Source organism: Rhincodon typus, chromosome 9 (assembly GCF_021869965.1).
Source record: "Rhincodon typus isolate 14 chromosome 9, sRhiTyp1.1, whole genome shotgun sequence".
In the NCBI taxonomy this organism is placed as follows: Eukaryota; Metazoa; Chordata; class Chondrichthyes; order Orectolobiformes; family Rhincodontidae; genus Rhincodon; species Rhincodon typus.
Window position 1 is genome coordinate 43,646,822 of NC_063340.1, and position 20,258 is coordinate 43,667,079.

A 20,258-nucleotide genomic window follows, 5' to 3' on the forward strand; every position below is an offset into this window, starting at 1 on the left:
AAAAATGGCAGATGGAGTTTAATCTGGACAAATGTGAGTGATGCATTCTGGAAGGTCAAGTACAAGCGGAAATTATGTGGTGGATGGCAGAACCCTTAGGAGTATTGATATGTAGAGGGATCTGGGTGTGCAAGTGCACAGAACACTGAAAATGGCAGCGCAGGTAGATAAGGTAGTAAAAAAGGCCTATGGTAAGCTTGTTTTCATTGAGTATAAGGATAGGCAAGTTATGCTGCAGCTTTACAGAACTTTAGTTAGGCCACAGTTGGAATATTGCATACAGTTGTAGTCACCACACTACCACAAGGATGTGGATGCCTTGGAGAGGGTACAGAAAATGTTTATCAGGATGTTGCCTGGTATGAGGTTGGATAGAATGGGTTTGTTTTCACTGTAACAGGAGGTTGAGGGGCAACCTAATCGAAGTTTATAAGATTGTGAATGGTATGGATAGAGTGGGAAGTATGAAGCTTTTTCCCAGGGTGGAGGGGTCAATTACTAGGGGACACAGGTTCAAGGTGCGAGGGGGAAAGTTCGTAAAGAGATGTGCGAGGCACGTTTTTCACACAAAGGGTGGTGAGTGCCTGGAACACGTTGCCAGAGGTGGTAGTGGAAGCAGACACAATAGCGTCATTCAAGATGCACTTGGATAAATGCATGAAAAGGAAGGGAATAGAGGGATCCGGATCCTGTAAGTGAAGACCATTTTAGTATGGAAGGGCAAAATGTGTCGGCACAGGCTTGGAGGGCCAAAGGGCCTGTTCCTGTGCTATACTGTTCTTTGTTCATTCAGCTTATCGAGCTAGTTCCACTATGTAATGTGATCACGGCTGATCTGTGGCCTAACTCCTATTACTTAGTTTTAGCCTATGTCTTTTAATACCTTTGCTTAACAAAAATTTATCTGTCTCAGGATTAAAACTAACAACTGACCTAGCATCAATTGTCATGTGAGAGAGTTCCAAACTTTTCCGAATCTTTACCACCCTCTGTATGTAAAAGTGGCTTATTAACGTCGCTCCTGAATGGTCTAGCCCTAATTCTCAGACTGTAGCTGCTTAATTCTGGAATCTCCGACCAGTGAAAATACTTTATCTACCCTGTCTTCCATTTTGTACATGAGAAACGTTGGGCCATTATCCGTCCTATTAATTCAAATGCAGTTTTATAAGTTCAAGATTTCACCAACATCCATGCTACTTTAAGGGTTCTAGTTACTTAAATGTATAGATGACATGCAATAACTTTAATATGAACTACACATGCTTATTTTCTGGTGGAATTCATGAATGATCAACCATTTCATTAGTCATAGAGTCATACAGCACGGAAACAAGCCCTTTGCCCCAACTCATCCATGCTGACCAGGTTTCCTAAACTGAACTAGTCCCATTTGCCTGTGTTTGGCCCATATCCTCCTAAACCTTTCCTATCCAAGTACCTGTCCAAAAGTCTTTTAAATGTTGTAATTGTACCCGCCTCTCCCACTTCATCTGGCAGCTCGTTCTATATACACACTACACTTTGTATAAGTTACCCCTCAGGGCCCTTTTAAATCTTGCCCCTCTCACCTTAAACCTATGCCTTCTCGTTTTGACAGACTAATTATGGCATAACATGGCCCCTTGGCAATTCTCTTGCTTACAAGGTGAGGAGGGTGACATTTCTCTGATTGGTTGCCCCATGAATAATTTTCCCAAGACATTTGGGGTCTTCAGGGGGCAAATTGGCTCGCTGTCTCCCCAAGTATTTTGAGCTTTGCTATCTATTCAAATGTTTGTCATCAGCCTTGTAAGAAAGATGCTTGCTTCCACCTGAGACAAAGTGCACTTCTCCAATTCTAACCTCTTGTGTATCTCCGATTTCTTCATTTCACATTAGTGACTGTGCCTTCAGCTGTCTAGGCCCTAAACTCAGGAATTACCTCGCTAAATCTTTGTCCCTTCTCACATCTTTTAAAGTAGACCTTTAAATCTCTTTGATCAAGCTTTTGATTGCTTATCCAATATTTCCTCATGCAATGGTAGTAGGAACGAGATGCTGGAGAATCTGAGATAACAAGGTGTAGAGCTGGATGAACATAGCAGGTCAAGCAGCATCAGAGGAGCAGGAAAGCTGACGTTTTGGGCCTAGATCCTTCTTCAGAAAAGGTTCCGTAGGCATGTACTAAGAAAGGTAATGTGGCTGTAGTACCTGGTTTGCTTCAGGACGTGGTCGTGCAGTTTCAGGGCCGAAGAGATTACGAGAGGGTTGCAATGGGAGGGAGATCCACTGAGGTCTTTCTGGAGGGAGGAGGGTAACTTGTTCAAGGTAGGCATCCTTAGAAGAGGCTTCGCAGTGGGGTTAAAATTGTTTCAGAGATAGTTGGAACTGCAGATGCTGGAGAATCTGAGATAACAAGGTGTAGAGCTGGATGAACACAGCAGGTCAAGCAGCATCAGAGGAGCAGGAAAGCTGATGTTTTGGGTCTAGAGCCTTGCTGTGTTCATCCAGCTCTACACCTTGTTATCTCTTTCCTCATGCAACATTAGATTAAAATTTGCTGATATTTTTCCTACAAAAAGTGCATCGGGTTGTTTTCTATTTTAAAGTTGCTATATAGGCGCAACTTATTGTTGTAAAGGGTATATCACACTAGCAGAACCCAATTTATAATTGTTCAATATAACTATGATTCTGTATCATTTCAAAACAGGAAAATTTGGGTACAGCTTTGTAGGCAAAGACTAAGAGAGATTTAATACAAATGCAGAAAAGTCGTGAACCTTTTGTTTCTTTTCTGTACTGGCACCTGCATGATAAACCAATTATCTATCTAAGGATTCATCTTAAAGTTTCTGAAAAAGGACATTTTGTTATTTAAAAATCAATACTCTCATGTAAATCTAGCATTGTCCTGCTGCTTTTATTTTTGCTTTTGTGTGATTTATTTGTGTAGATTTGACTGGTAGGCTGAGCATGATCTCACACCGTGGTATTTTTCTGAAGAAGACAGCACTGCCAGACAGGAAAATTATGTTCATTAAATTGATAACAGGGTAATTCATTTTCTATGTTTTAACTGCACCTACAAATAAATTCATTTGGTTTCAGATCATAGCAGTCAAAGAAATAACAGCCTGTGGAAATTGCCTCCTGATGCAAGTACGAGTGAAGAATTTTGAGAGTGAAGCCCAATTGCAACAGGACCCATTCCTAAGTATTGCGAATTTTCCTTGTAATTGTGCAAATATTCTTCTTTGATCTGGATCTTTAAACTTATTTTAGAACTATTTAATTCTCCAGTGGCCCAGGTCAAGGTAAGTGTGAGGTCTTACCTGTATTTTGTTTATTTTTATGAAATGTCCTGTTTAAATTACCCCTTTTCTGCCTTTGTATCTCTAACTAGTCTTCAAACAGTGACTACTGAGAAACAAGATGAAGAAACACAAAAGCTAAGAGTTCGAAAATTAAAACACAAAATTCTACAAATACACAGGATATCAGCATCCAAAGGAGTCAAGATAAGTTCATATTTAGCGTATAGCTTTTCCTTGGATTGGTGCTTGTAGGCATTGTCACAAAATGTTACTAAATCCATGCAGCCCATCTCATATTAGTATAAAAGCTGAGGCTGAGTGGGTGGATCCCATATAAAGCTTCACTCTCCACTGTTTCATGGATCCTATTCCACTGTAAATGTTTTTGCCCTGTTCCTGGCTATTATAAGAATTTTTTTGAATTCTAACGTTTAAAAATAACTGGAATTAAATAGAAGGGAGGATTAAATAGTTGGGCATCTTAAGAACAAAAATGCACCCTTTTTTGCTATTAATTTTCTACCTATAATTTAGTTAAAAAAAATGAAAGTTTGAGGGCTAGCGATTTTCTGACCAGAATTACCTGAAATGATCATTATACAGGTTTTCCAAAGAGGAGATTAGCCACTTTTTTGGATTCCTGCCCAAAAGTTAAGGATTAATTTTTATCTCAGTTCATTTCAGTTTAACTTCCCAATAATTCCATGCAATATTTTTTGAGACCACACCTAATACCCATGCTTTTTACCTGCACTGCAGGACGGTGGATGCATTTGTAGAATATTGAAACAACGACACTCCAACCTCTCCCCCGCAGAACGTGCAGCCCTCCGTTCCCACCGCTCCAATCCCAACCTCACCATAAAACCCGCGGACAAGGAAGGCGCAGTTGTAGTATGGCGCACTGGCCTCTACATCGCCGAGGCCAGACGCCAACTCTCCGACACCGCCTCCTACCACCTCCTTGATCATGACCCCACCCCCGAGCACCAAACCGTCATCTCCCAAACCATCCACAATCTCATCACTTCAGGTGACCTCCCACCCACGGCCTCCAACCTCATCGTTCCCCAACACCGCACCGCCCGCTTCTATCTCCTTCCCAAAATCCACAAACCTGAATGCCCTGGTCGACCCATTGTCTCCGCCTGCTCCTGCCCCACTGAACTTATCTCCAACTATCTGGACTCCATTTTCTACCCCTTGGTCCAGGAACTCCCTACCGACGTCTGTGACACCACCCACGCCCTCCACCTCCTCCAGAACTTCCAATTCCCCGGTCCCCAACACCTCATCTTTACCATGGACGTCCAGTCCCTATACACCTGCATTCCCCATACAGATGGCCTAAAGGCCCTCCGCTTCTTCCTGTCCCGCAGGCCCGACCAGTCCCCCTCCACTGACACCCTCATCCGCTTAGCCGAACTTGTCCTCACCCTCAACAACTTCTCTTTCAATTCCTCCCACTTCCTACAGACAAAGGGGGTGGCCATGGGTACCCGCATGGGCCCAAGCTATGCCTGCCTCTTTGTAGGTTACGTGGAACAATCCCTCTTCCGTACCTACAATGGCCGTAAACCCCACCTCTTCCTCCGTTACATTGATGACTGTATTGGCGCCGCCTCGTGCTCCCACGAGGAGCTCGAACAGTTCATCCACTTCACCAACACTTTCCACCCCAACCTTAAGTTCACCTGGACCATCTCTAATACCTCTCTCTCCTTCCTGGATCTCTCTGTCTCCATCTCTGGCAACCACCTAGAAACCGATATCCATTTCAAGCCCACCGACTCCCACAGCTACCTAGAATACACCTCCTTCCCATCCACCTTCCTGTAAAAATGCCATCCCCTATTCCCAATTCCTTTGCCTCCACCGCATCTGCTCCCAGGATGAGGCATTCCACTCCCATACATCTCAGATGTCCTCGTTTTTCAAGGACTGCAACATCCCCCCCCTCAGTGGTTGAGAACACCCTCAACTGTATCTCCCTCATTTCCCGCAACTCATCCCTCACACCCCCTCCCCGCAATAACAACCAAAACAGAATCCCCCTCGTCCTCACGTACCACCCCACCAACCACCGGATCCAATGCATCATCCTCCGACACTTCCGCCATCTGCAATCCGATCCCACCACCAAAGACATCTTTCCCTCCCCACCCTTATCTGCTTTCTGGAGGGACCACTCTCTCCGTGACGCCCTTGTCCACTCCACACTCCCCATCCAGCCCCACCACACCCGGCACTTTCCCCTGCAGCCGCAGGAAGTGCTACACCTGCCCCTACACCTCCCCCCTCACCCCCATCCCAGGCCCCAAGAAGACTTTCCACATCAAGCAGATCCACACCTGCACATCTGCCAATGTGGTATACTGCATCTGCTGTGCCAGTTGTGGCCTCCTCTATGTTGGGGAAACCAAGCGGGGGCTCGGGGACTGCTTTGCAGAACACCTACGCTTGGTTCGCAATACACAACTGCACCTCCCAGTCGCGAACCATTTCAACACCCCCTCCCATTCCTCAGACGACATATCCATCTTGGGCCTCCTGCAGTGCCACAACGATGCCACCCGAAGGTTGCAGGAACAGCAACTCATATTCCGCTCGGGAACCCTGCAGCCCAATGGTATCAATGTGGATTTCACAAGCTTCAAAATCTGCCCTCCCCCTACCGCATCCCAAAACCAGCCCAGCTTGTCCCCGTCTCCCTAACCTGTCCTTCCTCCCACCTATCCCCTCAACCCACCTCAGGCCCCACCCCCATCTCCTACCTACTAACTTCATCCCGCCCCCTTGACCTGTCCGTCCTCCGTGGACTGACCTATCCCCTCCTTAATGCCCCACCTACACTCACCTTTACTGGCTCCATCCCCGCCTCTTCGACCTGTCTGTTTCCTCTCCACCTATCTTCTCCTCTATCCATCTTCTATCCGCCTCCCCCTCTCTCCCTATTTATTTCAGAATCCCCTTCTCCTCCCCCATTTCTGATGAAGGGTCTAGGCCCGAAACGTCAGCCTTTCTGCTCCTATGATGCTGCTTGGCCTGCTGTGTTCATCCAGCTCTGCACCTTGTTGTCTCGGATTCTCCAGCATCTGCAGTTCCTACTATCTCTCATTAATAGCCTATGTGGTTTCAAATTTAATTGGGTAAGCATGTTTGACAGCACTCACAGAAAAGTACAATGTTGTCCATTTATGATAGAGAATTTAAAATTAATGTGAGACAACAAGGTGCAGGGCTGGATGAACACAGCAGGCCAAGCAGCATCATAGGAGCAGAGAGGCTGACGTTTCGGGCCTAGACCCTTCTGTTCATCCAGCCCTGCACCTTGTTGTCTCGGATTCTCCAGCATCTGCAGTTCCTACTATCTCTTAAAATTAATGTGTATTGATTAATCACTTTGACATTTTTTTATTTAAATAAAGTAGTACTTATATGAATATGGTTACCTTTACTGGGTAAGAAAAGAGTTTCATAAAGCCAAAGTCATCTCCTGTGACTATGAGTTTTTTGTCTTTGGTTAGACAGGCTGCATTGACATCTGTGGTATCACTGTGTGTAGGCCAGATTCCTTCACATGTTGGTCCTAAAACGCATGTCCAAGTAGCCCAATCTATCTTCTCTATCTGCATAAAAAATGAAACAGATAAATTGGAACTTCCTTCAGATCAAGTCTGTTACGATTTACCGTTGTCTGGCAGAATAACTGATCTCAACATAAGAACACAGAAACATCGAAAAAAAAAGTAGGTCATTCAGCCCATTGAATCTGTTTCACCATTTAGAAGATCCTAGATCATAGATCAAACAGCAGCCAGTAATAAATCAACCACATGTTTTAACTCAAAGAAGGAGACAGATTTTGCCTCTGTCATGAGAAGGGTATCACAGACATCAATCTCCTTCTCTCTTACCTCTTAATATCTGCTGAATGAGACGTTGTAGATCATATATGCACACACTTCTTACTTTCTCCTGTTCCCTCACCATCACCCAACTTTTGTCCTTTTTTCACTTCAGTTACCCAAGAACTAAAGGCTTCCCACAACAGACACTGTCACTCAATCAACAGTCACAGCTACCAGATGTACATTTTTTAAAGGTTAAGATATAAGAGGGATCTGTACATGGTCTGACACTATGTGCCAATATGCAGCAGCCAGAGTGGCACAGGAAACAAGCTCATGAGCGGGCAAGGTCACGTACCATTTCTCCTGAGAAGACTCAGATAAGGACTTCAATAAATTAGATTACAGGTGGAAGTGGAGATAGCTAAATCTTAATGCGCTCTAAAGGGTTTCAGAAAGTCTCTCCTCAATGTCAGGGGGCACGAAGGAGTCCAGCACTGGCTTGGCACAGGGCTATATTTTCTCACATGGAATAGAACATTCTCTCCATCAACACAACTGTGCAGCATTTGATGACTTGTGTCACAACGTTAATTAAGCACAACTAACACCACAGCAGTTTCCATTGCAAAACAGTTTTCAGTCAAGTGTTGAAGTGAAGTGAAGTGAAAGTTCAGAATGTTATCAACATGGCTCTGGATGCCACTGTTCAAAGTAGCTTCAAAAGTCACAGCAGTCCATCAATCTGTTCTTCAACAGATTAGCAGGATTGTTGAGGTCCATTCCAAGAGAATGGCAATAGATAAATTGAGCACAACTCTGCTTTACTCTCACAGAAAGAAAGCATCAATGTTCCCATACCTGCAATGCTGGCAATGCTCTTCATGGTGCCTGTCAGTCAGCTCACAGTGCTGCACTCCAACCTAAAATGGTACAGTCTGAAGTATTCTAGGCCCAGACATGGTCACCCTCTAACTGCTTCTTCAGATTCCACAACCGGAAATCAGCAATATTCCACCATCTATGCTGCAGCTACTAGAGAAACACTTCACAGCAGATTTGCAAAAACAAAGCCACACGGAAGTTAGACAGTAAGGGAGACGATGTCCTGATTTAATTTACACATCTATTGCATTTTCTGGCAGTTTTTAATTTTTGCTTTATTGGACAATAAAATGGTGCAGGCTACAAAAGAATTGAGAATACTGATAGAATACTCTATAAAATTAATTGTGGCTCTCATTGTAGGCCTGCAGTGTGTGTACACATTGGTTTCAGACTGGTGTTATATGCCATGTCAACAGCAAATAAATAACACATCAATTAGTAATCAGCCTTTGATTCAGTATGGTGAATAAAAAACAGCTGTCACAGCATGAAGAAATTGTCACTTTTGCCAGAATAAAGGTCCCACTCACCAGCATGATGGTCACACACTATCCGCACAGTGAGGGATCCCAAACCTTTTAAGTTCAGGCAAAAGCCAAGTTGCCCTGGGCACATAAGGCCATGGATAGAGTCAAAGACACATGTTCCATGGACAGCCCTGTAGCCCATGGAGACAAATGAGTTTACTCTGCCTGTTTGGAATGAGATTAAGTTGTCTCACTTTATATAAAGAACTTCAATGAATTTGCATTTATGGCAGTTATTACAAATCAGGAGATGTTACTCATATCTCCAGCAGCAGTCTGGATAGAGTCAGGTGCACAAACGTTGATAGTCACAGCCACCTTGAAAATCACAAGTAATGCAAACACTGTCCTGCTTTGAAGTTTCGGTAGTGGCTACAGCAGATGGTAGATGTCAATCATGACCTCTTCAGTGAAGCAAAGACATTTCAAGCAGTGAATGACTTGTTTCCTATTGATGCACAGTTAATATGGCCTCCAGCTGCTTCTTTATCTCCCAATGGTAGTCTGTGTGACCTCTTCTTTCTTCCAGTCTTGCTCAATTACAAGAGGAAGATCTACCAGACTACCCAGTCTGGAAACAATCTGTTTCGTCTCAAGGTTTTAAATCACCAAAAATGGACTTCAGCATCCGCCAGCACTCTTTGTAGACTGTTAAAACCTGAGGCAACTTTAGCAAACATCTAAAACAATAACTCTTTTATATAATGTCTGTCATGTGAATAAATATCCCAAGGTGTTTCACAACAATGTTATAAAGCAAAGTTTGACATTAGGCAACCTAAGGAGATATTAGGATACGTGACTAAAAGGTTGGTCAAGATGGTAAATTTTAAGCATTGTAAAAGTGGCATAGGACATAGAGTGGTGGAGAAGTTTAAGGAGAGAATTCCAGGACTTAGAATTTTGACAGCTGATGACACAGTCACCAAAGGTAGAGCAGTTAAGATTGTGGATGGTCAAGATACCAGGAATGCCAGTATATGGGAGGGTTGTGACACTGTAAGAAATCATAAAGATAGGAAAACCATGGATGGATTTGAGAAGAAAAGAGGAATTACATAATCAAGGCATTACTTAACCTGCAACCAACAGAGATCAATAAGGATCAATAAGATGATGGGTGAAAAGGACTTTGTGTGAGTAAGAATGCAGACAGCAGAGTTTTGGATGACTTCATGTTTATGGAAGTTAAAATTGGAGGCTAGGAGTATTGTGTTGGAATAGTGAAGATCATAAGACCTTAAGACATAATAGCAGAAGTAGGCCATCTTCTCTGCCATTCAATAAGATTAAGGCTGATCTGATAAATACTCAACTCCACTTTCTTGCCTCTTCCCCATAACCCTTGATTCCCTTAATTAGTAGTAAAAAATATATGGATGAAGATTTTAGTAGCAGAGGAGTTGAAGTAAGGGTAGAGTTATATATGACACCACAATTTTGAATGGTCAGCCTCAGACATTTGCTATTGAAAGGGATGGAGTCTGAGGCAAGGAAACAGAGCTTGGAGAACAGAAACAATGGATTCGCCCTTCCCAATATTTAACTGGAGGGAATTTCTGCAGATCCTATACTGGCTTTTTATAATACAGATGCAATGGAGTTGTTGTGAGAAATAGTGATGAGGTAGAGTTGGTATTGTCAATGTACATGTGAAAAGCCATGCAACATGTTTGGTGAGGTCACTGAGGAATAGCATGCAACTTAGAAAATGCAAAGAAGTATCAAGATGATGTCATGCACATACTGCAGGAAATTTGTGTGCACATTTCAGACATTTTTGAGCACTGAGGCCAATCGGTGCCTACATTACAGGTGCTTGGAGCCATTTTCTCCCCTAAGCCTTTTAGTCTTCAGCAATTACTCTGGTCCCTTTAAGAAGTAAATACTGTTTGAAGAAGTGGATGCAAGGTTTAATTGGTCCCAGCCTTGATTGAACCTGAATTCCCTGCTGAGAGTGCAGTCACTTGGCAGCATATTCACTGTTGGGAAGTGTGTTACAATCATAATAACTTATATCAAGTACAGGGTATTTTCAAACCACAATCTCCATGCCTGCTAATAGACCTTAGCAATTCTTAGCCCACCTACTTTAATGTCATGGTGGAGATTAAGTTTATCAACCAAGTTTACAGTTTTATAATAATACTCAACACCAGGCAAAGTGGCCACTTGACAGGCATTATTACATCGGCAAACATCCACTCTGTTCACCACTGGTGCTCAGCAAGCAGCAGTGTGTATCATCTACAAAATGTACCACAAAAATTCATCAAGGCTTTTTAGACAGCACCTTCTAAACCCACAACAATGACCATCCTGAAGGACAAGAGTAGCAGATATGTAGGAATATCACTACCTGCAAGTTCCTCTCCAAGCCATTCACAATCCAGACTTAGAAATATATCACCATTCCTTTAATGTCACTGGATCAAAATCCTGGAACTCCCTGCTTAATGGGACTGTGGGTGTACCTACACTAAATCAATTGCAGAGGTTCATCACCACCTTCGCCTCAGCACGTAGGGATGGGCAATATATGTTGGCCAAGACAGAAATGCACATGTCCTATGAATAAATTTTAAAAAGTGTCCAACATAGGAACTTAAACATTATCAAAACAGTAGAAGTGACTTAATTTAAATAACAAAGCTTGAAATAAAAATGCAACCAAAAACACAATGCATTTGATCTTTATTGTTGGTGCAGCCCTTCCTGATGACTTGGCAGTAGCCTCACTGAAATCATTCAAGATGATGGCATTTTCTGGTCTCTATCTTGCCATTTGGTATGAAAGGAGATTGTGTAGATCGATCGCTGCAGATCATGTAACCATATACCTCTCACTCCGCTTTCTATAACCCAAAGCCTTTTTGACCATTTACGCTTTTAAACAAGCGATACCTGCCACCTGCCTATGAAAGGAGAGGAATAGAGCACATTTGTGAAGAGGAATTTGTACTGGATCTGATACTCTCGGTCAACAGCATTGATATTGACATTATGTGTAGCTCAGTTTAGAGGTGGAACATGCACGTGAGCATGGTCAGGCCGCAGGACTGCCGAAGGAAAATATATTCCTAGCAGCAGGTGATATTACAGACAAATTCAGTTGCAGATGAGGGCTTCAATGGTTACCACGCAGGAGAAGACTGATGGGCATGCACACTGAATTCCTTGTTATTCTGGAAAACGTTTGCAAGAGCAGTTCTTGTTGTTGCCAAACACCAGCTCCAACTTCACTCATAGCTTTGAACCATCCTTACCAGAATGTTTCTGGAGGTCAATTCTAAGACAGCACTGTGGACGCAGCAACAGCTGAGTGAAAATGGTATTTTTTAGTTACGAGTTTTAAGATTAAAAAAGAAAATGCTAAAAGTAGTTTGGCTGCTGAAACACTGACCTTTGGGGAGGCTTTTGATGCAATGCTACTCCCTTTACAGCTAGCACACTGCAACTGTATGTGAGACCTTTGTTGCCATTTATTGCATGCTTCCCCTTATGTATCCAGGCATTCAAACCTCATCTGAGCAGGCCTATTGTCTGTTCAATCATTACCCTTGCATTGGTGTGGAAGCAGTTGTAGATGTTCGCTGTCGCTGTGGGGGTTCTCATGGTTTTAAGGAGCTATGTCCTCAGTTCTTGTCACTAAGTATGCATCCACTAAGGTACAGACAGCGTGAGAGGATGAGGGACTTGGGACTTTCTCAAGATGAAAAAGCAGTGGCAGCCACTCAACAACCTTGCACACAAATGCAGGATCCTATGGCCTCAAATTAACTGTCCATTCAGCAACTAGAAACTTCTCCGTTCAGGAAGGTTCCTGGACACTCGTAGAATCATTGATAGCCACGTGCACAATTGAATATCCCTAAATCTGCAGAGAATCCAGCTAAATCCTGAATCCTATCACTCTTTTGGCCAGTTAGCTCAGTTGGCTGGATGGCTGGTTTGCAATGCAAAATGACACCAACAGCATGACTTCAATTCGTGTGTTGGTCAAGGTTACTATGAAGAACTCTCCTTCCCAACCTCTCCTCTCACCTGAGGCATGGTGACCCTCAGGTTAAACCCCCATTGGTTGTCTCTCTCTAAAGAGAGAGCAGCCCCAAGGTCTGATAAGACTATGGTGACTTTACTTTTGGCCTGTAGTTAAATACTTTAAATCCAATACTGTATAACGGCATACTGAGGATAGTATATCCTTTGAATGCTGAGTTGATAATATATATTTAACAAAATCTGTGTGTAAGGAAAGTTTACAGATTGGCCACACTGGCTTGAAATAAATGCTGGAAACAAAAATAATCTCAAAATTTTAATAGGAGAATCCAAATCATCAACTCTCTAATTGTTTTACAAAAAGAAATGTATGCACAAACAAATTAGAGGTCCTAGAGGCACAGCATCTCACAATATAATGGTATGAAAACAACGATATTATTTATTATGAAACCTTGCTTGTTTTCATAAAGTCTAATTTTTATTAAGTGAGAGAAAAGAGAATTTGTTATTTAATATTGATTGTGATTAATCATATGAAGGCCTGGGCATAGTTGTTTTTTTGTGTTGGTAAATGGTCATAAGCTGTTACTGTGGTTTTGAGTTAGATAGTGTTTGGTTATAATCTGTAATTGTGCAAATAAAAGCTTATAAAGATGTGTAAAGATATATTGTTAATCAACTGTTTTTCTAGATTATTACAACTTATATAGCAAAATTAAGGAATTTCATACCTCTGTACTTCTAATAGTTTGTCGTTTCCCTCTTGGTGCTTCAAAAAACAAATGCTCTTTAGCACCTGAATTAACTTGTAATAGCTTCCCTGCATGAGACACAAAAATCAGAATTTGTATTCACAGCCACAAATGAATATTGTTTACCACAACGATATCTGTTCTCTGAAGGAAGTAACACAGAAAGGTACATATTGAAATTTGAATAATGTATACTTTAAAACTGAAGAACTTTCAGATTCATGCCATGTCTTTTTCAAATTTTTCATGTCTAACAACTGCAGTTCTATCGGTTTGCATCACACGCCAAATAGAAACATTAAAGAGTAAGTATATAAACGGGTAATGTGAGAAAGAATAAGGGTAAAGTATTTAAAGTGGCAATATTTTAAAAAGGATGGGACCTTAAGAGTTCAAATGCAGAAGTATTTGTAAATGGGAAAAGATTACAACGCTGTTTAAATAAAACGTACAAAAATCATTTTAAAACCCTGCAGTTTTATACAGAAGCTTTAAGGACAAAAAACATAGAAGTCTAAGTCTATTCGCAACTCGTAGTTGAATTGTGTTTAGAATATTGGGTGGAATGCTGTGCCTTCTCTCATGGCATGTTTGGCGACAAGGGAACAACTAATTGGGCAGAAAGGTGGCAGGTGAAGACTTGAGTACAGAAGAGTTCCTGGGCTCCGATTGACTGGCAGCTCTCAGCAAGTTGGCCATCTGCACTTGGTGTCCTTACATGACCCCATCCCTGACCACCAAAACATCATCTCATAAACCATTCATTACCTCATCACCTCAGGTGACCTCCCACCTACAGCCTCCAACCCCATTGTTCCCCAATCCCACACCGCCCGTTTCTATCTTCTTCCCAAAATCCACGAATCTGACTCTCCCAGCCGACCCATTGTCTCTGCCTGCTTACCTTGACTCTGTTTTCTCCACAACGATCCAGGAACTCTCCACCTACGTCTGGGACACCACCCACGCCCTCCACCTTCCAATTCCCTGGCCCCCAACACCTCACTTTCACTATGGACATCTGATCCCTATATACTTGTATCCCCCATGCAGATGGCTGAAGAGCCCTCCACTTCTTCCTCTCCCGCAGGTCCAACCAGTCCCCCTCCATTGACAATCTCATCCGCTTAACTGAACTTGTCCTTACCCTTAACAACTTCTCCTTTAACTCCTTCCAATTCCTACAGAGTAAGGGGGTGGCAATGGGCACCCGCATGGGCCCAAGCTATTCCTGCCTCTTCGTAGGATACGTGGAACAGTACCTCTTCCGCTGCCACATTGGCACTATCCCCCACTTCTTCATCTGCTACATTGATGACTGTATCGGCACTACCTCATGCTCTCATCAGGAGCTCGAACAGTTCATCAACTTTACTAATACCTTTCACCCCAAACTCAAATTCACCTGGATCATCTCCGATACCTCCCTCACCTTCCTGGACCTCACTGTCTCCATCTCTGATGACTGCCTTGAAACCGACATCTATTTCAAGCCCACTGACTCCCACAGCTACGTAGGCTACACCTCCTCTTACCCACTTTCCTGCAAGGATGCGATCCCCTACTCCCAATTCCTCCGCCTCCGCTGCGTCTGTTCCCAAGATGGGGAGTTCAACTCCCGCATATCCCAGATGTCCTCCTATTTCAAGGACCGCAACTTCCTCCCTCCAGTGATCGAAAAAGCCCTCAACTGCATCTCTTGTACTTCCCGCACTTCTACCCTCACATCCCCTCCCCCCAACAAAAATAATGACAGAATCCCCTTGTCTTCACATATCACCCCACCTACCTCCGCATCCAACATATCATTCTCTGCCACTTCCGCCACCTACAATCCAATCCCACAACCAAAGATATATTTCCCTTCCCACCCCATCTGCTCTTCATAGGGACCGCTCTGTCCGCAACTCCCTCGTCTGCTCCACACTCCCCACTAACCCCACCATCCCCGGCACGTTTCCCTGCAACCACAGGAAGAGCTACACCTGCCCCTACACTTCCCTCCTCACCTCCATTCAAGGCACAAAACAAACTTTCCATATTAGACAGGGGTTCACCTGCATATCCGTCAACTTGATCTACTCCATCCGCTGCTCCCGAATGTGGCCTCCTCTACATCAATGAGACCAAGCGGAGGCTTGGAGACCATTTTGTAGAGCATCTGCGCTCTGTTCATGACAAACGATAACACCTTCCCACTGCGAACCATGTTAACTCCCCCTCCAACTCCCTGGGTGAGATGTCCATTCTGGGCCTTCTCCAGTGTCACAATGACGCCACCCGCAAACTGGAGGAGCATCATCTCATATTGCGCCTCGGGAGTCTACAGCCCAATGGCCTAAACATGGATTTCATCAGTTTTAAAACTTCCCCATTCCCGGGCTCATCCCTTGTCCAACCCTCCCTCTCATCCCCGCCTCCTTGACCTGACAAAACCTGCCCATCTTCTCTCCTACCTATCCGCCCCTCCCACCTCACTGACCAATCCCCACCACTCCCTACCTGCACTCACCTATCACCATCCCACCTACCTTCCCTAGCTGTACCCCTCCTCTCTCTATTTATTTCTGAGCTCCCTTCCACCTCCCCATTTCTGATGAAGGATCCCAACCCGAAACATCAACTTTCCTGCTCCTCTGATGCTGCCTAACCTGCTGTGTTCCTCCAGCTCCACATTGTGTTTTCTATGATACACACATAATGTTTGCTCATGGTTAAATTGATCGTTTGCTGGAGACTTGATAGTGTCAAGATTTGGAAGCATGGTTTCTTTGTATGGAAAGAGTATAAAAAGACCCTTGCCTCACAAGTCAATTAGCTTGAGGAAGTGGTCCTCTGATCAATGGCTGGAAGTTGAGATGGTGCAAGCTAATCACCTACTCTGGTCTGATCATCGGACAAGTACATATAAAAGGGTTCACTTTTGATTTTAAGTATTGTGTGGGTAAGATTTTTGGAGTGTACTTTAGTTTAATAAGAAAATTATTGTGTTATATGTTATTAGCACCCAATAACTGCCTTAGGTTATTGCTATCCAGAGTAAACCAGATGACTGGGGAAAGTGCAAGTAAATGTCTACACAGATAAGGTAGTGGTAAATTTAACTGCATAACAAATTTATAGCAATAATAGCATGAAGGCAACGAGACTCGATAGGAGATGTTGTAGATGGGTCTGAAAAGGGTAATACTTCCTGACTCATTAATGCCATGAAGACCTGGACACAGCAAAGTAGGAACAAGTAAGAGACAGACCACAGGCTAGTGTATTCCTAAAAGTCTTACAGTAATGAGGTCATATTAAGGAATAAGTTTATAACTGCAGTAATGCAGAAGGATTTAAAAGAAACAGATAATGCTGATTGCTAATGAGAGTGCATGCAACAAACCTTGTGACAACATTCAACACACAAGAATACCTTGGCGAATGACATAGAAAGCATTTCAGACCTGACCAAAGATACATAAAACAGAAGAATGGAATACTGGGCCGAGCAAAGTCACATGAAACACAGACACAATGGGAACAGATTAATATTGTATGCGTTGTTGGAAATGTTATTGAATAATACTGAATAGAATGATTGTTTATGCTGTCTTTTATTTCAGTATTATGGCCAAGATTATGTCATAATGGTCTTTACTAAAGGAATAGAAAGGTACAGAAGTGTGGAGTTGTGATGGTCTGCAGATTTTCCAAAGGAATCAGAGCCTAATGGAACACTGAGATGTTGTTATGAGGTGACCCAAAGATACAAAAAATCCATTCCCACTAATAAAGTTTAAGAGTCAATATCAATGAGGAGACACAAGTTTGAGGAAATCACAAAAAGAACAAAGGATTAAAAACAATGTTATTTCTCCTCAATGCATTGTTAGGATATGGAATATCCAACTAGGAACAATGGTGAAGCAGAATCCTTAATGGCTTTTAACACTTCAAATCATGAATGTTCTGCTGATCTACCCATGTACACCACATCCTAAGAAAATACTTTTTGGTCATGGGGCAAAATTTTGTGTAGCAATGGGCAGTTGTCACGGACCCACAGAGAACATACTCGGGCAACAGGACTCCATTGAAAGGCTTCAGAAGGGGCAATCTTCATTGAGTAAATGAGGTGGTGACATTTTTTTTAATGACAGATCAGTAGTCAGAGAGAAAAAGCAGGAAGAAGGAGATGTGGCAAAGGATGAAGCCACACAAGCTGCTTTATCAAGGAGTGTTTTACGTCCCTAAGCACTGACCTGAAGACCCTGAAGTTCCTTTGCAGGCCAACTGCCCACAATCTATTCACTGCCTTTTCTACCATCCCTACATATATTCTTAAATCTTAATGCAATGGTGACTAGGCTTTTACATTAGTGGACTAATAATGGAGAAAATGAGAATTTGATTCATTTTCCAGAAACATGGAAATGAAAAGCTGGGGCTGGATATTACATGCCCCCACTGGGTATGTTTTTGATGGTGGCAGGTAAAGGAGGGGTTGTCATAAAAAAAAGTCCAATGCCCAGCCAACCATCTACCCTCCTATCCATGAAATCATCTGCAGAAAATGGGGTAGTGACTGGAAGTACACTCACTATATTTAAATAAATAATTAATAGTCAATAAAGCTTGTTAACACTAATACTTAATAAAAGATCAATTTATCCAATATTACCCTGCTGCAGCATAAAATGGTTGGCATGGACATGCAAGAGGGACTGAGCAGACTGTTGTTTTGATAAGTTTTTAAAAGTGAAGGGAGGAAAGTAGTGTACTATCTTCAGAGGGTGCTTCTCGTCCATTGGGAGCACCTCCTGATAATACAGTCACTGTCTCCTTCCTACCTGCCTAACTTAAAAGCCTATCACCTCACGCCTCCCCTTGTCCAAGATGGCAAAACCCTCCCTACCCAATACACCTCATTTACCTCAATTCAGGATCCATCAGATCATGAGCCTGTCTTCAATCCTGGCAGTGCCTACGACAAAACTCTGGTGTTGCTGGGATTGTTTTTTAATTCACTCATGGCACATATGCATCACTGGATGGCCAGTGTAGCTTGCCTGCCCATAACTGCTCTCATGAAGGTGGTGGTGAGCTGTCTTCTTGAACTGCTGCAGTCCATGTGCTGTCGGTTGACCCACAAAGCCATTAGGGGGGCATTTCAATTCCTGATCCAGAGTAAGGTGGTATATTTCCAAGTCAGAAGAGTGTGTAACTTGAAGGAGAACTTGCAGGTGGTGATTTTCCCATATCTACTGCCCTTGTCCTTCTAGATTGTTATGAGTTTGGAAGGAGCAGTCTAAGGATCTTTGATGAATTTCTGCATTGTATATTGTACATATTCATTGGTGGAGTGAGTGGATGCTTGTGAATGTGTCAAGCGGGCTACTTTGTCCTCAGTAGTGTCAAGATCCTTGAACGTTTTTGGTGCTGCACCCACCCAGGAAGTGGGGAATATTCCATCACACTCCTGACTTATGCCCTGTAGATGATAGACAGGCTTTGGGGAGTCAGATGAGTTACTTACTGTGGTATTCTTAGTCTCTAACCTGCTTTTGTAACCAATGTTTATGTAGCGAGTCCAGTTGAGATTCTGGTCAATGGTAATCCCAAGGATGCTGATAGTGGGCAATTCATTGATGGTTACACCAGTGAATGTCAAGGGGCATGGTTAGATCTCTTAGTGAAGATGGTCATTCCTCTTGCATTTGTGCGGTGTGAATGTTACTTCCACTTGTCAGCCCAAGCCTGAATATTATCTAGATCTCATTGTAATTGAACATGGACTGCTTCAGTATCTGACGAGTTGCAAATGGTGCTGAACATTGTGTAATTATCACAAACGTCCCCATTTCAACCTTATGGTGGACGAAAGGTCATTGATGAAGCAGCTGAAAATTGTTGGGCTTAGGATAGTACCTTGAGAAACTCCTGCAGAGATGTTCTAGCGCTGAGATGCCTGACCTCCAACAACCACAACCGTCTTCCTATTTGCCAGGTATGACTACAATAAGCGGCGAGTTTGCCCACGATACCCGATGATTCCAGTTTTGCTAGGGTTCCTCAGTGTCATACTTAGTCAAATGCGGCCTTGATGTCAAGGGCTGCCACTCTCACCTCACCTCTGGAATTCAGCTTTTTTGTTCATGTTTGAACCAAGGCTGTAATAAAGTCAAGAGCTGAGTAACCCTGGTGGAACCCAAACTGGACTCCACTGAGCAGGTTATTGCTGAACAGATGCTGCTTGATAGTACCATTGATGATACCTTCCATCACTGTATTGGCGATCAAGTGTAGACTGAAGGGGTGGTAACTGGATAGGTTGGATTTGTCTTGCATTTTGTATATAGGACATACCTGGGCAATTTTCCACATTGTCAGGTAGATGCCAATGTTGTAACTGTACTGGAAGAGCTTAGCTAGGGGAGCCGCAAGTTCTGGAGCACAAGTCTTCAGTACCATTGCTGGAATGTTGCCAGGGCCTCTGGCCTTTGCAGTATCCACTGCCTCCAACCATTTCTTCATAACAAATGGAGTGAATGAAATTGGCTGAAGACTAGTATCTGTGATGCTGAGGACCAATGGTGGAGGTCAAGATGGATCTGTTGTTGGAGCTGCCAGCCCATCAGATTGTCTGACAGTTCCAGAAGGCAGGACGTATATCATTCTCAGCATTTCAACCCACCCTTATAATCATAATATATCATAATAATGTCCATTATGAAAGAAAACCTGCCACCATACTGAATCTAGTTTGTATGTGACTCCAGTTTTATACTAACATGGTTAACTCTAATTGCCCAAGTCACCCAACTTGCAGGGCAATAACAAATGCCAGCCAAAGCAGCCACATTCACATCTCAGAATTGATAATACACAGATCCTTCTGAAGTTGCCACTTGCTTCAAAATGCCCAAAAGATTCTCTGACATCTCCATGCTT

The 20,258-nt window shown here is 43.1% G+C and overlaps 1 protein-coding gene across 3 annotated transcripts in view; it reads right to left on the reverse strand.

Moving 5' to 3' along the window:
- Positions 1 to 20,258, reverse strand: part of LOC109916955 (echinoderm microtubule-associated protein-like 6) — a 252,063-nt gene that overhangs the window by 179,129 nt on the left and 52,676 nt on the right. For all 3 annotated transcript variants that reach the window (XR_007262962.1, XR_007262961.1, XM_048601482.1), the window contains exons 4-5: positions 13,302 to 13,390; positions 6,752 to 6,928 (exon numbers count right to left, since the gene is read on the reverse strand). Coding sequence is in view for 1 of the 3 variants with exons in the window: in XM_048601482.1 (XP_048457439.1) it covers positions 6,752 to 6,928; positions 13,302 to 13,390 (266 nt within the window). In the remaining 2 variants the exon portion in view is untranslated. The remainder of the gene's footprint in view (positions 1 to 6,751; positions 6,929 to 13,301; positions 13,391 to 20,258) is intronic.